The sequence below is a fragment of the Lissotriton helveticus genome, chromosome 3_1, assembly GCF_964261635.1.
Source record: "Lissotriton helveticus chromosome 3_1, aLisHel1.1, whole genome shotgun sequence".
NCBI classification, from domain to species: Eukaryota; Metazoa; Chordata; class Amphibia; order Caudata; family Salamandridae; genus Lissotriton; species Lissotriton helveticus.
Window position 1 is genome coordinate 710,047,494 of NC_136061.1, and position 17,548 is coordinate 710,065,041.

Genomic DNA, 17,548 nt, shown 5'->3' on the forward strand with positions numbered 1-17,548 from the left:
TGGCGTCCTCTGTGCCCCTTGGCAATCCTGCCTGCCCAGAAATCCCCACCTCTCCTCACCTCCATTCCCCTCGGCAGATCCATGTGGCCCCCGAGCAGCTTCCTGTCTCCTCTCGTCTTCCTTGCTGTCGAGGAGCAGGGTCCAGTCCCGGGACCCCCGGAAGAGGTCTAGCAGCGCCATGAAGTGCGTGCTGCCGGCTGTGTTCGGGGAGGGTGGTGGTGGGTGGGGACAGAAGGGAGCGGCCAGGATGGTAAACAATGGAAAGCATGTCTGCCGGAATTTTTACAGCGCTAACAACTAAAAAGTGAGTAAAGACAGAACGGGACAAGTGCAGCAGGGCTCTCTGTGTTGAGAAAAAAGGGGAGGTGAACGCTAGTCATTTAAACTAGCAAACCGCACACGGTTACTGAAACAATGACCTGCCAGCGGCTTCGATTCTGCCAGTTCAGGAGCACAGCAACCTTATTGGTCACTCCCAATTACCTGCTCCAGGCGACCTCGGCTGCGTTCACATAAAAAGAGTGTACGCCTCGCACTGGCAGCAGGAGGAGGGGAGAGAGGAGGGGGCATGCGCCGGTTTCCCTTGCAGGAGCGAGCAGTAACCATATGTTAATTACAAACATATGGTTTGAAAGCTTGCTCCCGCAAGGGAATTGCGGAACGTGCACATGTTGCCTTTCAAAGCAATGCAATGCATGCTCGGTTTTGGGACACAAACTCCATCGATTTCAAAAGGTCTTTTTTCCTATGTGCGCGCTGCGTAGGCGAGACCTAAAAAGCATTTTTTTCTTAGCTCAAAGAATCAAAAGTTACAAATAATGCGGTCACACGTTGCTGTGCAGCAGAAGGCTCTTCACAAATATTGACTGTTCACCTTTCAGGTGCATATTGCTGTATTTGGGTGTTAAGCTAGTACTAATAAGGTGAAACTTCTGTCCAAACACTGTTAAGATGTGTAAAAAAGACGAACTAATGAACTGATGTTATTATGCTGCACAATTTCTGGGTATCACTAAAGTACTTTTGCTTTAGGATTTCTTGCTTTCTAAACCCCAGGCTTTCCAATTATTATGTGGGATTACCCACCCCACTCATTTGTACCTTATGTAAACGATTTTTTTGCAAATGTCTTCCTAGTGTACAACATTTCCTTGGCATTATATTTATTTGGCACAATGGTTATTTGCAACATTATACATTATGAATTGCATCTACAAAAGAAGCACTGATCTATTGCTTAAAATATTATGTTTGTCATTTTCACAGCTTTTGACAATATTTGTGAGTGCTAAGTTGTCGTCCTATCTCAAGTTTTATCAGAATAACAAAGACTTCATCGACTCTCTTGGTAAGCTATGTTGAAAAACAGCTGCGTGTTAAACTAAGCCATTGCTGGATCAGTTGAAAAGAATTGTTCAATCCACACATGTAAACAGCATGCTTTTTGTACTTTTAGATCACTCCCCTATGTAGCTGAGAGGCTGAACTAAATGTTTTATTAAAAGATAACTAACCCAGTGGCCAATGTGTATGAATGTAATAAGTGTCCAGAGAAACGACTCGGCGAAATGCTTGCAGAAAACTGAAAAGATTGGGAGGTGGGACTAAAAAGGCAGATTTGTCTGGGACGTCTTTTGATACGAGGAAAGGGGGCACAGTGATGTTGCCACGTCAACACACAAATTGCAGTTTGTCATGTTCTTGTTTTATTATCCACTGCTTTGTGTCCTCTTTGCTGGACGGCGAGTGTTGGCGTTCACAGGCTACTTAACGTGGGCTTGAATACCTAGAGCTTATACGGACAAAGCCCTACTTTTGCAATGGTGAGCTTCCAGAGATGTTTTCATTTGATACATTTATCAGTCTCATATTCTATTCAGGATTCTGCTACTCTGTGAAATATGAATATGGAAATTACAGAATAGAATGAGCTTAATCACATGAGGTGTCGCCCTCAAATACATGAACCTTCTTTTCTGATCACCCTCACTCTAGCTGTGTTTACAATTACAAACCCACGTGCTTGCAGACTATAAATTGTTCAGCTTTAAAGAGTGCATAGTTAGGTGTGGGATGGGCGACTTGCCATGCAAGCGCAGGGCTGCATACAGCCATTGATTTAACATTTTTTAGGAGGCGTTTCTAGTCCTGCAAATTGACAGGAGGCTAGTAATAGGACAGTGCCCTAGTAATAGGACAGTGCCTACGGCTGCAAATAGCTGAGGAATCTTTCTCTTGCTTCAACACCTATTCCTGCATTAAGAGGAAGATTCATCAGTTGTCTAGGCGAGCACTAGTTAATTTTATATTCTCGTCGTGTGGATGATAAAAGAACGTGGGGCAATATTTGAATAGTTGAAGATCTTGGAAAGCAAATAGTAACAGTTCTATTTATTTAGCCGGCCGGTCTGTAGAACAACTAACGTAATACTAGTCCCCTTTTGACTCAGTATAATATACAGAAATATAAAGACTCATGCACATCTATTTTGAAATTGCAGGAATAGCCCAAAATGGTGCCAGGCTGAGTTTAAAAGGTCTTAGATCGGTGTCCAGCGTCGTAACCTACGAAAGTTGCAGGAATACATGCAATATCTGTTGGATATAGCTTGCTGTCCGTGGTTTAATGTCGACCAAGCTCATAGTTTTGGGGTCTACTGTTCAGAATGTTTGTTCCACTCAGGAAGCTTTTGCCCTTTCTACCATTATTCCATCGATTTCTAGTCAACGTCTTGACTTCTCTGTGCACATGTACGATTAGGTATTCAACAATATCCTAGGTAATTTCTTGCCATTTTCTAAATGGTGAGATTATCTTTAAGTATATGCCAAACCTGCACGAATTAGCATTAACAGCAAATTCACTCATATAATATGCTGTGGACATCAGATCTTCCTATTTATGGTAGCAAAAAACTCAAATTAATGGTTAATGGCCCTTACATGCTGTTCCTGGAAAGTAGCTCTATTTATTTCTAGTATATGGGAAAGTTAACTAGGAAGCTGATTTAGTTGATGCTGTTCCCATTATATACAAATGCATTATTTTTCGCACGGGTGATATGCTTCTTGGAATTCACTGATGCATAGACATTTTTGGTCTAGTTAATCTCTGTTATTCTAACCCCCAGTTGTCCTACATCCTTTCCCAGAAGTACTTGCAAATAGCCTAGAATCACAACTTTGCAACTTGTAAAGTCAAATACTTGATAGCTGCCAGTTGTGTGGTGATGGTGGTCTATGCAGTTCTGTTTGCAACACAGTTTATGAGGACAGGTGCATTGGCCCCACAATATTTCTCCGATTGTTGGAGACCACATAGCAGTTAAGACTTGCATGGGTGCATTCTGCCTTTCATTTCACGTGCCTTTATTTGGCTAACCAGCTTAGAAAGCTGAAACTGCTTTTGAACGGTGAAACGTATCAGGTTTTCTAATCTTTTGAACAATTTTGAAAATCCTTGCATTGCTGTGATTTTTCAAAAGTGCCCTTCTTTTAAAACTGTATAATTTGTAAGAATTTATATATATGGCAAACGCATAGCAAGAAGGAATGTAGGAAAACAAAAGAACATGCAACATAAGCTTTTTGAAACTACCAGGCTTTCAAGTTTGTTTTTTTTCTCCTAAAGAGAAAGTTGGGTATGAGTAATTCGGAAGTAAGTTCCATACAGTGGTGCCACCTACTGCAAACTAATAGTGTCCAAATCAGAGGGTAGATTCGTCAGAGGTTTGTGAAGAACGGAAAAAACTTCGCAGATCATGGATTCGTATGAAATCAGACAATAACTACATGATGACCTTGTGAATGAATTGATCGACTAGGATGAGTAACTCATATTGGCATATTTCCTTAACTGGGCATGTGTTTATAGTGAGCACTTCACCATGGATCGGTGAGGAGACTAGCACCAAATAGCGTTGCAGTTGTCCAGTTTCAGGAAGCATTGACTTTTGTGTGACCTATTCCTATTCATTCTCGGGTAGGAAGATGCTTAGATTACGAATGCATTCCAAAATATTGCAGGGTTGTGTGTGAAACTCGAGATAAGGTAGGAACGAATTTTCTCTTCCAGTTTTTAGCTTGCATTCTGTGAAAGTGCTAGTTGGAGATTGAATTAGTGCAGATATTAGGTTTAGAGAGAAACAATCCGATCTTCTGCCTTGATATCACATGGCGCTGAGACACATGAAAGCAGAGAAAGTACAACAAACTGAATCCAGTGTGGACTATTGGTGGCCTCAATTTAAGCATGGTTAGGCACTAACAAAAAAACTGCATTAGGAGCACACAAAACAAGAGAAAAGCATATCCCTCCTCCTTCTAGAGATGAAACTGACATTTTAATGAGAAGGTTTGAACTTATCTTTTTTTTTTTTTAAATTTTTTATTGATGTTAGCAGGATGACAGAAAGATAGCAACAAAAATTCATAGATAATTTCATACACATGTATATACTAAGAGACATCTAAATTAAATATGTTGTAGACAAGTTAATTTTGGTATGTAAACACAGTAAAGCGAATTCCTATTACAGATTTAAAACATGGAGGTTTAACAGTTATACAGCATTAGAATAAAGTAAAGTGATGTTTTTAGTCTAGGAAAATACCCCAAATTCTATCGAATTTAATCAGTGAGCGTGTTCCCCTGAGATTAGCTAAGGCTAGCTCCATAGCGTGTACCTCTGTTACTAGGGTCCACCACTTCCAAACCGTCGGTGGTTCTGGGTCTATCCAAGCCCTGGCCAGGGTTAATTTAGCACATGAGAGAAGTATAGTCGTTAGGGTTGGTTGTGGGGATGTGGAGAGATTGAGATCTAGCAAGACCGAAGCAGCCGTGATGGTGGGGAGCGAGATGTTTTTTAGTCTAAGGACACTCAGTATATCGTCCCAAAAGATCTTAAGTTTGGGACAAGAGTACATAATATGAACTAAATTGGCTGCTTCGATCGAACATTTAGGACATTTGGTGCGACTGCTAAAGGTGGGGTTCGGGGGTTCGGGGGCCATCTGGCTATTCTTTCAGGTGTGTAGTAGAGCATACAGGTCGTTCTATATTGTTGTAGCCTGTGGCTGGATGAGCGTACAAGATTGTTGATATTAACAAGAGAATTCTCTATCTGCTTGGAAGTAATGTTTAGATTTAATTGAGTGCTCCATTTCGCAGCCAGTTTATCACTGTCATTTGTTTTGAACGTGCTAAGTGTTTTATAGGATTCGAAGGTTTGAACTTATCAAAATGAAATGTTTGCGTTTTTGATTAATTGAGTTGTGTATTTGTTTGATGTATACTTGTTTCTGTACTTTTGTCTTGTTTCGTGGGTCACATTGCGGAAATTGCTTGGTGGGGGGCAGTTTCTAGGGTGTCCACAGACTTCCTAAGGTTATGAACCGCTGTCTTAGACAACTGACAGATCCCACACTGTCTCTTTCATGATGAGCATTACCATAACTGAATGGTCCAAAAGACAAATGGTGTTTAAGCTCAATAAATATTTCATTCTAATTATTTTCTGCTGTCAACTTGTTCAGCCGGTTACTATCCAATCACCAATACTATTGACAGTGTACCACCTTACTGTTCTTTTCCAAACGAGTCTTTCCTCTGGGTTCGAGTTTCTTCTTCTAGTATATGCTACTGTTTACACGGTAGCAATCACTAAACTAAGGAGATTCTGAGTTAGGTGAGCTGTGTCGGTTTACCTGTGCTTTAATACATGTGGTTTTCACAGGTAAGCTTTCACTGCGTTTCAAGTACAGCATGTTTATGTGAAAGTTGTTATAAGCAGAGAAGGTTCGTGGTATAAATCTTGGTTGTGTCAGTGTAAACCTCATCTCATTAGGACCATTGCTCCTGGTTTATATGGTCCGACTTGGCATCATCACTGGCTTTTGCTCTGCCCACATGTTGGGAGCCAGGAGTACATGTTTTGATTAGGCAGAAGTTGTGTGCATCAACAAAAATAGTGCTAGCCCTCCACGCAGATGGGATTATTTAGTTTACTTATCCAGCTGCCTAAGCTTGAACTCTCAGACACACACACACAACACCTGAATGCTGTTAAAGCGTCTTTGACAACTAAATAATTTGTGGCTTTTCTGTTGCAGCAGCACAGATGGGAGGAGTGAAGTCATTAACCTACATAGATTTTTTAGGTCTGGATTGACAGCGCAACTCTCACTTGACCTTTAATACGCACCAATATTATTCAACAGTTCTTTGCTTTCACACAAATACATATAAATTCCCATCGTATTTACTTGTAATGCCTCTCATTACCGTGGAGCATTTTTTTTTTTTTTAAGCTATACATATTGGCATTGCCAATGCTCGTTTGCGTCTGTGGTTAAGTACAGACAGACAAAGAAGTTTTCCTGTTACCATATTTTTTTTTTTAATGGGTGAAACGAGAAATTCACAACCACAAGCATCCTACCCAATATGGACAGTGATACTTGGCCTACAGTGCACTCGCTCAATAAATGTGGATAATTGTCAGTAAAATAAGAAAAAGATAATTATGCAGAAATATGGGTGCCAATGGAGACGCTGTTAAACCAGGAGGCCTGCGGGAAGGCTACTCTATTTGTCTGTGTTTAAGGCTGATGTATTATGAGAACGTGCTGCGAAGCAGCTTCTAAGAACATATTCTATGAACACTGTGGAAATAGGCAGGGTGCCTCGAGCCCTGAAAAGGATGGCAGTGTAGACTAGACCAGGAAAAGAACCGAACAAGAAGCAACACCTGCTTTGAACTGCAGGATGTTTTTTGGAATACAAGTGACTTCAGTTGGGAGCCTCCTTTTGTCCTATACGTTTCTATAGTGCTGTCGGCGGTAAGGCTGGAGCCGAAGTAGCAGATGCGCCACTTGCATTGTGGCGGGCCTGCCGTTCAATCGTAGCCCCATGGGTTCAGCTGCCACGGCATAGGCGCCTTGCTGTATGGTAAAAGCGCTCAATACGGTACACGTGTTGTCCGTTTAATAGTTCGCGGATGCACCAGACCAGGCAAGACACTGTCTGTCCGAGTTAATTTGTTTCATCGCATGGAGCTGTGTGATGGAATGTTAATGTCAGCGCGCTCTTTATTTACGTGCTATGGAAAAAAGGAGTACTAATTAACACTTTGACACTCCCCCATTGGTGTGTAATTGACTGTTTCGAAGGAGCAGCGGTTCATAAGCTATTGAGTGCTTTAAAATTGCGTTTTCTATATTGCAGCTTTTTAAGACAAGGGTCAGTGGCAATGCTGGAGGTGTTCAATGATGCATTTTTTTATTACTGCACTAAAAATTTGACATATTGGTACCAAATGAATGCTTAGAGAAAACAACACAGGATTAGAGTGGAAATCTGAATTGAAGTGTAAATAATTCGACCGGATCTTACCTAAACGCTGTCATTACGCCGAGAACTGCAATAGTCTTGTATGTTTACACAGAGTGTAGATTAGTTTGCTTTGGAATATAGAAAAGGTAAAGGTTGGAAAATGTTGAATTTGAAACCATCGATAACCGGGAATACAAGGGTCATTTCTATTTATTGAACGGTCCTTTTTGTGACGAGCCCTTAATGTTCGTGTTTTAAAATATAGATATTTTCCCTTCGTTTTCATCAAACTTTTATTTTCCGTGTTAAAATTTAATTTGTTACCTGCTCGTTGTGACTTGTATTTGCTTTTGCAAGGAATATAACTGAATTGTAATCGGAAGCCGTGTGATAGTACTGCTTTCTTGCAGAGATCTGTTTGCAGTAGTACTTGTATCACTCATGCAACCATTAAATAACTAAATTCTAAGCTTAAAAGTGATGGCATTCACTATTTCAGTTACTTATTTTAATATTCTCCCATTTTTAGAACTGAACTGTTTGTTCAATGAGACTGTTTAATTTATTGTTTTTCGTTTTGTTGTTAGCTTACTCTCCACTGCCTGTTCTATTTTATATGTGCACTGTGGTCTGTTGGGTGTTATAAATAAGTTACTACTCTTCTCATTAGTACTTTTTTTGCAATACCTCCTATGGATGAAAGGACGAGTTAGCCCCACCAAGCTTTTAATCCGATTTCTGCGAGTTGCACACACATATTTCTGGTAGGCATTAAAAACAGTGAGCAGGATCGTCGGCTACTAATTTTTTCCAACATTGCTTATAGGCAAAAAAAAAGTTTGAGGATGAAAAATGAACGTTTTGTCAGCTAAAGCGCTCGTTTTACTTGTTCGTTTGAGCTGGCTGATTTGTCCTGATGCCGCATATCTGATGAAAGCTTATTTTACGTTATTTAAAGTTTCTGATTGTCTACATATTAATACGTGCCAAGTTAAAATCCTAAACTGCGTATTGAGTAGAAACTATCGATTTAATCATCGCGGTTTCTCTTCCTTTCTGTAAAGAGCGATTTCCCTGAAGAGAAAGGGTTACAATACCTTTTCTTTTCCTACTTGAAATCCTCATTTTACTGTAGGGTAACATAGTTTGTCGCCAATAAACAAAGAAATGTCTCAAATAGCTTCAGTTGTTTACGCTAGCCTCAATTAATTATATAACAAATGCTTACATAGACAGACTTCGGTCAGCCCGCTTCATCCACTGGCCTAGCCAGCTGTCATTCACATTTACCTCCCGTCTGTCACTGCATACAGCACAGGCAATGGGTCAGGTCAGCCCATTTGCTCTCTCCCAGCCGGAGTGACAGCATTTTGCTAATCATGTGCACATCGCCTAAAATAAGTGCACTACACTGCCAGGGCCGATTGGACAATACTTTTGCACTGTTTCTTCCCTATTCCATTCTTTATACTTTCACAGTCATATTTGTGTTTAAACTATATCTTCAGGTTATAGTAAATCTGAACTAATGGTATATTTTCTTTGTGCCAGTGAACATCATATTTTTCTGTTACGTACATTAAAACAAAAAAACAAAAGCTTCAGTATCTGTTCTGATGCACCTGCCTGCCAGGTAAGCACCTATAATGCTCTCTTCAAATTATATGTGATTGCAATTTTATTGTTTTTTATTGCAGGCTGCCTTATTTATAAACTACATTCATTTGTTTATTTATTTTTTATGTGGTATAAGATTGAAGAAAAAAAGCAAGAGTTGTTTTTTTTGTAATTCTTCGGTTTTAACTGACTGCAATGTTGCTCTACCACCCAGGACATAGAAGTCTAAAACTAAGGAGATGCTTAATTTTATCCTCTATTTGAGGGACACTGCAGCATGCCAAAGCGGATCATAGCCACTTGTTTGGACTGTTAAAAGGCTTCTTCTTGGGCTTGCATTTACATGCTACTTTTCTCAAGTTTGAATAATTGATTCATGTTTTTATATTCACTTATGTGGAGTACAGAACAAACTTCTTTGTGGAGCTTCCTCTTGTGTGGTTAGAGCTTCATCTGGTACAAAACTGTGGCTAGTTCTTTTTCGACCACAACACCTTGTGTACAATAGCTGCACAGTTTTCCTTTGAGAGATTGGTTTAAGTACAAGATTGCTTTGATGGCTTACAAAGGACTGCTCAATTTCAGACCTGCCTGTTTTTATAGACCTGGCACTTCCTTTAATTATAATCTGTTCACTATGCTTATTTTTTTGCGGGGAATAAGGGAGTTAGAGCATGCTTCCCTAGTTTTCTGAAACTTAATGTGCACGTTGGCCAATTTAAGGCTCTCTTCTGTGCACCTGCCTTTCAATTTCTTTCTCCCGTTTTTGTGGCGTATGTTGATGCTCCCTTGGACGGGGCAAAACTGTCTTTAATGTCTTTTTGTTAGATAATTATTTGCACGTCTTGTTTCCTATGAATTGGTTCCTCATCAGATGGTAATCTTATTTACCACCTCATCTGATAATTTTTCGGTTTCGCTTGCAAAATTTCTTGTAAATAAAAATAAAATCTTAAAAGAGGCTTACAGCCCACCCATTACTATTTGTTGACTTTCTTTTCACTCTCATTTCTGTGCTTTCTATTGGTCACTGTGTGTGATTTCCTATCGTTTTTGTTCGTTTCTTTTAGTCCCTTTTTTTTGGAGGGTTCATCCGCTGCTTTCGTTGCTGATGCCACATTTTTAGGTCTCAGCTGGCGTTAGCCGCGCACATGCGCGGCTCTCGGCATTCGAGAGCTTCTTGGAATCAATACAGATTCCGAAGCTCTCGGAGGCGGAGTTGAAGCCCCGCCAATCTTTTTAATTGGGTAGGGTCATCTTACATGCAAAATGCTGGCTTCTGATTGTAAAGGAGGCTTCTTAGTCCCTCCATGTTGCCACCTTGTCTCCTTTTGGCCCCTCCCACCGGGATTGGATCGTTTACTGGCGGCGTTATACAGGATGCTTTACCTAGTTTGTGAGCACTATTTTCTTTACTAAACAATGTGGGAGAATCGCGGTGCTTGCCCACACAGCACTCACTGGACAATGGCGGGACCTACTCGCTAATGACAGTGCACCGCGCTCTGTTTGTTTTTCTGTTTAACTTTGAAACTGAGCGCGGCGCCGACTCATGGACACCGTGCTCGGATTATTTATATATTTCTTAACTTTAACACTGAGCACAGCGCCCGCTTAAAGGACACCGCGCTCCGTGTTAAAGATAAGAAATATATAAATAATCCGAGCGCGGGGTCCGTGAAGCGGCGCCGTGCTCAGTTTCAAAGTTATTTATCACAACAGTGGTCCCTAGTGAAGAGCAAACAAATGAACAGGGGAGAAATAAATACAAACCGAATCAGTGCTGTATTGGCAAGAACTTGTCCAGCCGGACAGAGGTCCAATGTTTTAATTTAGAGACAATTTTTTGGATTCAGTACAAAAGGATACTGAATGTGGGACACAAGCCTGTGTCCTACTACAAAGACATTAGGACATACAGTTCGGGAAACGTAGAAGGGGGGCTTCAGGCAATGCTCACGGTTTGTTTTCTTAACAAGTAGGTAATTAAGCAAACAAATCGCAAGGAACGATTCTACACAAACAAATAATGACATCAAAAGTGTATGTATGAGAAGTTTTAGGTGTCGACAACGTTTCGATCACGGAGAACAATACAGGATCATCCTCAGGACATTAAATATGCATGACTGTGAAGTGGTGCTGAGAGAAGTGGTAGCCAATGCTACATGGGTGGATCGCCACTGGCGGGTGACCGGGAGCGTTTGACCAGTAGGGCAGCTGCGTGCAGTTGCAAAGACGGTAAAAGCTGTAAGTGATTGGGAGGCAGGGACCTTTGCCAGTGATGGGGGGTGGGTTAGCCTGTATGGCGTGATATGTCCGGAACCGTTTTCCTATGGTTTCCAGATTTGCATGGGCGAGAGATAATCTTCCCAAACGGGGGAGCCACAGCCGTGTGCTTGTTGCGGCGGGATCGCCTTGGGCCGGGATGACGGCGTATTACTGCAGAGGTCTGCTTCCTTGGTGGAGGAGTTTCAAAGTTAAACAAGAAAACAAACACAAAAAAAGTGTGGTGCACTGTCTTTAGAAGACTGTCTGAACCCACTTGCACACTTCCTAAATAAAAGAAATGCTTTGGATTTTTAAGAGGAAACGTGAGGTGTGAGCGCATGGTCTATTATTCTGCGGGCCTTAAAGCAGGGGTTATGCAAAAATCGTAAGCAAATAAAACACTGTTAAAAAAGTCACTGCTGTTCCAAGAAGGAGCCAAGCACACCCGAGATGACAGAGCTCGCGCCCTGATCAGCAGGCCACAGCGTACTGCTTGACCGGACAGGATGCCCAGAACCTTTGCTTCTGGGAACCACCTGCACTTCGGACTGAACGCATAATCTAGACCCGGGAAAACTCTGAAGACCACCCGAACTACTTAGCTTGAAAGCATCCTGCAACTTGATCACCCAATGCCGCAAACGAGCAAGGAAAGAAACCAAATCCTCCAGGGTTTGACTAATAAAGAAACGAAGGAGCCGCAAGCTCTCGGTGGCTGGGCGTGCCTGGCCTCCTCGACCGCGCACTGCGGGGCTATGAATAGACGCTGCACCGGCTCCATGCAGCAGAGCGGAGTCAGAGTGAATTAGTCAGAAGCAGCGACGATGCCTGGCGCTGGCAGGGCGGCGAAGGGGATGCCTCACTGCACAGGTCCCAGGCTGGAATTCAGCAATAACAGCAGGTGGCCACATGCCTGCCACAAACAGCCCACCACACAGCCACAATAACATCAACGCACAATGCACCTCTAGAGAAGTGAGTGACACTTGGGGCCAATGTTTTCGTGTGTCAGGGGAGACGACAGTGCAAGGGGTTGTCAGAGCAAGCACTAACAGACAACTGGAGGACTGCGCCGGTACGGAGCACCCATCCACACAAGCAATTACCATGGAGCTGAGGGCAGGCTTTAGCAATATGGCGGGAAGCACATGAAACGTTTTTTGCCACCTCAGTAAAAAAGTGTTCTGCTGCCACAGAGCCTGCGCGCGGCTGAGGCTCAAGGTGTGCTTGGGCGGCTCTCACACAGCATTGCCGGGCACTTTGCTTTACAGGGGATGCCGGAAGGACGTTGCTCTGCGCGCTTTGTGAAAAAGGTTCCGCATTGCTTTCTAGGGAAGTATTGATGGCTAAGTATGAGATTGCTAACATAGCATTGGTGATACGGCACTGGCATGACAGCGTGGTTTGCAAGGTGTTGCCAGTGACATAGGTGTGGGGGCTGATACGGCCATCGTCCCTACCTTGAAATATCCTGGCCCCCAGTGTGCTCCACCACCTGGGACATCTGCAGCCATCAAAAACAGACACTGCCCTCAGCCTGGGAACAGCGATCCTGCTCCCGTTTACATTTGATGTTTTACTTACTCTTTTATTCCCTATGAGTATTAGCTTTTTTCCACCATAATGTTTTTCTGTTGTTTTTCTTGTAACAGATTACTCATTGATAGTGCGTAGTGTGAAAAGAGTTGTTCCTATGTAACTGTGTGTGCTCAGGATGTTGGGTAGGCCAGGACTGAGAGCTGGGGTGTTCAGGGCGAATGCAGTGCAAATTTATCCCAGTTCCTGTCAGCGGTCATAGAGGGTTTCGAGAATACATGTCCATCCCCATACCTTACCCCCTCTGCAGAGCACACAGAGCAATGTCAGTTGTGCCAAATTGTAATTGTGATTATATGCAAAAATGTGTGAAGGAGGTTCACAGCTGTTAAAATATTGTCAGGGCAAAAGTTAAGAAAATGCAGTGCGTAGAGGTGAGTGGATGCTTTATGTGTGGAGGATTGGTGAAGTGAAGCGAAGCACTTCCGAGGAAGTATGTGCAAGAGAGAACTGAAACAGGGTGCTGAAGAGGAAAGCAGCGAGGTGTGCGATATGCAGATTGAGTGCTTCAGAAAGATATGAGGAGAAAAGGAGTGTAAATGTCGAACAAAGAGGCTGCATAAGAGAGTGATGTGAAGAGGAGAAAGGCACGGATTGAGACACTTCAAACACTGTGTCCTTTCACACAGACCATAGCACTATTCAATTCAATTTGCATAAATGTTTAGTTATAAAACTCACGTACACATCTTCATGATTGTCCTTTGTGGGATCGCCCTGCCAAATTTATCTGTGATCCCTTGTGTTCCTCCACTAGAAATCTGCTTTAGAGACTCCCCACAGTATTGCTGCTAGGGCCTGGCTGTCAGGTTACTGCTGGGGTCATTGTTAGCAGGGCGCTGATAGCAAGAATGTGCTGGTGTGTCATTGCTGGCAGCCCAGGTTCTAGCAACAGCCATTGCTAAGAGGGTCTTTTGAAATTCCACTGTTGGACAGTATTGTTAAAATAGGATTGTCAATGTGCATTAGTTATTGCTGGTAGGGCACAGGCCAATGTTATGTTATATTATACCATTTTTATAATGCACACAGCTACTCGGAAGAGTGTCCTGATGCCAGCCCAGTGTGAAGAGAGAGAGAGAGAAAAAAAGGAAGATCACTTAAAGGTCTCGCCTTTGGGACCTTATAAGTATTTAGTTATCCAGCACAATATCCTTGGTGCAACAAAATCAAGTGTTGCGTGGCTAAACACTTATAATGTCCCAAAGGCGAGACCTATTGGCTATGCCAATGCTTGTTTCCTTTCTAAACAAGCTGCCTTTTGTCCCCCCTGCTCCTGCTGTCCATTGTCCCACACTAACCCATCCTCCTCCCTAGTATTACTTACGCACGCCCTTTTTTTGTTTTACATGTCATAGAGCTGCGCAAGCGGCTGTGCAACATGGCTTAAAGAGAGGAAAAAAAGGTGAAAGTGCTGACTCGTCCAACGCTGACAGCGTAAGCCTTTTTTTTACCCAGCTGCTGTCTGTTGTTCCCCACCCTCATCTCACTGTCCATTGGCCATACAAACCCCCCCACCCCCACTTTCCACCTAAGTGTTGATTGCTGCCCTCCCAGTATGCCCCCTCTGTTTGCTTTTTTTACATGTATTATAACATGTACAGCAGCGCAGGCAGCTGTCCAACATGGCTAAAAAGGGAAAAAAACAATACGACAAAGTTAACTCTGGTCGTAGTATAGCACTTTTTAAAATGCTTATTTTGATTATTGTTAATCAGTCTATGATTAACAATATGATTTGCTGCAGTGTTACTTGGTTACTCTTCTGTTTACTTCATATTTTGTTTTTTTAGCTCAGTCTTTCGTGAATACTTAACATATGAAAAGATGTGTGACAGTTTACAGTGTTCAAAGGCAGAATTTAGATTGGCCAGCATTATCCTTTTTAAAAAAAAAAAAAAAAAAAATTTTAAATTACCGTAAGTCATTCCTCAGATTCTGTGAAACACTTGCCCAAGTTTGAAGGAAGCCGCTCAAGATCTTTATTCTTTATTATGTTAAATGTGTTGTAGGATAGCTGTCAGACTTGTCCGATCAATTTCTTACCGGATTTTAGTACCATCTGTGGTCTGTTGTAGCACAGGAATGGCAAATTGATGAGATGTTTATCCTGTTGGTATGGTCATGTACTATGCGTTTGCAAGTTCCACCTCAGTCCGAATGTTTTATCGCTAAGCAGTCTATGTTGTAGACCATATAGTCATATTGTTTTTTCTGTTATGTAAGAAGAATTAATATTCTTTGGTGTACTAAAATTTAAAATAATGGCATACATTTTGTATGAATCTAATTGTGTTAAATCTGTAGACGTCAGAGTAGTCATTTTGCTACCATTCTTTTTTAATTTGGCTGGCTATCTCCTTACATTATCCCGTCAGCTATATTTTAAAGATGTAATACTGTTTTACAAAATGGAGTGACTTCAAAAGTGCTCTTTATGGATTGTAAAAATATGTGCAAATGTGCAGCCTACTTGCAAACACCCTTGCTTATTCGCTGCAGTGTGCTGAATAGTGTTGAAAGACCCTTGCAGATGTCATTCTTTTATGAGTGGCAATTTGTTTTCCAATTTAATGACGACAACTTGGGCCAACAGTACCATTATCTTGTCAACTGTATCGCCCTAACATGTCCATATTTTATAAGCTATCTGCAACCTTTTTGCTTCAGGAAACTAATCAGCATCTCATTTGCATTTGTTAATTAGGGCTAATGTGCACTAATTGATTGTAGATTTCCATTAAGCCTAGTTAGTTACTGTTGCCAGTATACCTCGTTCATCTGAGTTATGGCGATTGCATATTTTGCAGAGACTGTGTCTTATAGCGAGTCTTTGATCATTACTGTTAATTAGCACAACAGTGGTATGCTTTCACGATCTTAAAGGAACTTCAGCCGACTGTAAATTTCAAACTTAAATATGTAATGAGGAGGAAACCGATCGAGGCTTTTTCCGTTTAACATCTTCCATATTTAGTTTGCGTACGAGATAAACGAGCGCGCAGAAATACACCGTTTCCGAACGTAGGTCAGGTGTGGAGTGAATCAAATCAAGATATTTGGAAACAGATGATTAACTGAGGGACATCTCAAACAACATAAGCTTTTTGGAATATTCATTAATTAATTTCCCACGGATTTGGAAGAGTGCTTTAACACACTTTTATCCCGTTTTTTCTGTCCTTTTAGCGTTTCTGAAATTGAATTAGTAAGTCCTGAATATTTATTTAAAATCGAGTGTTAAGTATATGCCGCATATATCTGTTGATGTCCAGTTGTGGCATTGCACTTTTTCATCCTCGCCCTGTTTATTTACTTTTTAATGTGCACTGTGCTGTCTGCAATATGTTTGCAAATGTATATTGCATATGTCAAACGAAAGCATAAAACATTATACTTCAAATGATACCTAGGGAGTCTTCATCTCAAATATCGTGTGTACCCCAGGCTCCCATCTGGGTTATGGGGTTGGCCCTATGTTTTGTATTTTCGGCCTGGGGGAGGGGCGGGGGGTAGATTTAAAGTTAAATATGGTTGTTCATAGTGCCTTCACATAAAGTGATGCATTTCTCACTGATTTGGCTTTAATAGATGAACAACTAAAACTCAACCACAGCTTCTTGCTTGCACATATATGTACACTGCTATGAAACCAAAATTGGTCAAGTCAGCACTATATAAAACAGCAATAAATAAGATCATAATCATTACATTGGAATCCCTTAACTCTCATAGATACTAACTATATAAACCCGGTAGTTTGCTGGTAAACCAGACGACAAATATTAATTTGACAATCAACACCATATATTTTTTTTTCAGTAAAACATGTTTGTCCTGGTACCCCACATGTTAATTTAGGCAAATATTGGGTCTGTGCAATTTCAGCAAATAAAGGCTCAGAATGTGTTTATGTGAAAGTGGATATTCTAACTATATCCTGTTAAACTAGTGATTGCATAGGAGACCTTTGAAACTAATACAATTCCCCAGGAACAGGAAAAGAACTGCAGTAAGTAACAAGAGGAGTATTTTCCCATTAAAAACGAAGATGTGTGCCACCAAATGTAAGTCCTGCTGTTTCAGTTACTGCAATTCATTGGTGTTGAGACGTGACCGAACACATTCTGATTGATCTTTGACAAGTTGTGAAACTACTGTTTTCATGTGATGCGAACACCCTTCCTACATCTTGGGCTTCCCATTGGACGTTTACCAGGAAACTTATGCTACTGTTTTATCTGAAAGGGTGTAACCTTCTAAATAAAACCTGTTTCCAATGCTTATGCTTTGCAGGCCTCTCACATGAGCAGAACATGGCTAAAATGAGACTTCTTACGTTTATGGGAATGGCCGTTGAAAGTAAAGAAGTTTCCTTTGATACCATTCAACAGGAACTTCAGATTGGGGCTGATGATGTCGAAGCATTTGTAATTGATGGTAAGTTAGAGTAGTTTACTATGTTGTCACTGATTTGTTGTTTTCTTTCTGCACTGTGTAAAAGGTTTGATCAATCATCCCCATGCTTTCAAACAACGTGGCTGCTCATTTAAATAACCAGTCGCGGCCGGCATGGCTCACCGGTGGTCACGCGGTGGGGTGGGTATTTAATAATAATTAAAACAAATTAAACTTACTTTTCTGCCAGCCGGGTCCCGCGTCTTCTGTGCTCCTGCTCTTTTGCCTCCGGCAGGAACGGGAAGCAGAAGCAGGCAGCCAGGTTCCCTCCCC

The 17,548-nt window shown here is 41.5% G+C and overlaps 1 protein-coding gene across 2 annotated transcripts in view; it reads left to right on the forward strand.

The window, feature by feature from the left end:
* The window catches only part of EIF3M (eukaryotic translation initiation factor 3 subunit M), a 165,447-nt gene that overhangs the window by 140,893 nt on the left and 7,006 nt on the right, over positions 1-17,548 (forward strand). For both annotated transcript variants that reach the window (XM_078680850.1, XM_078680851.1), the window contains 2 exons: positions 1,267-1,348; positions 17,114-17,257. In XM_078680850.1, coding sequence (XP_078536976.1) covers positions 1,267-1,348; positions 17,114-17,257 — 226 coding nt within the window. The remainder of the gene's footprint in view (positions 1-1,266; positions 1,349-17,113; positions 17,258-17,548) is intronic.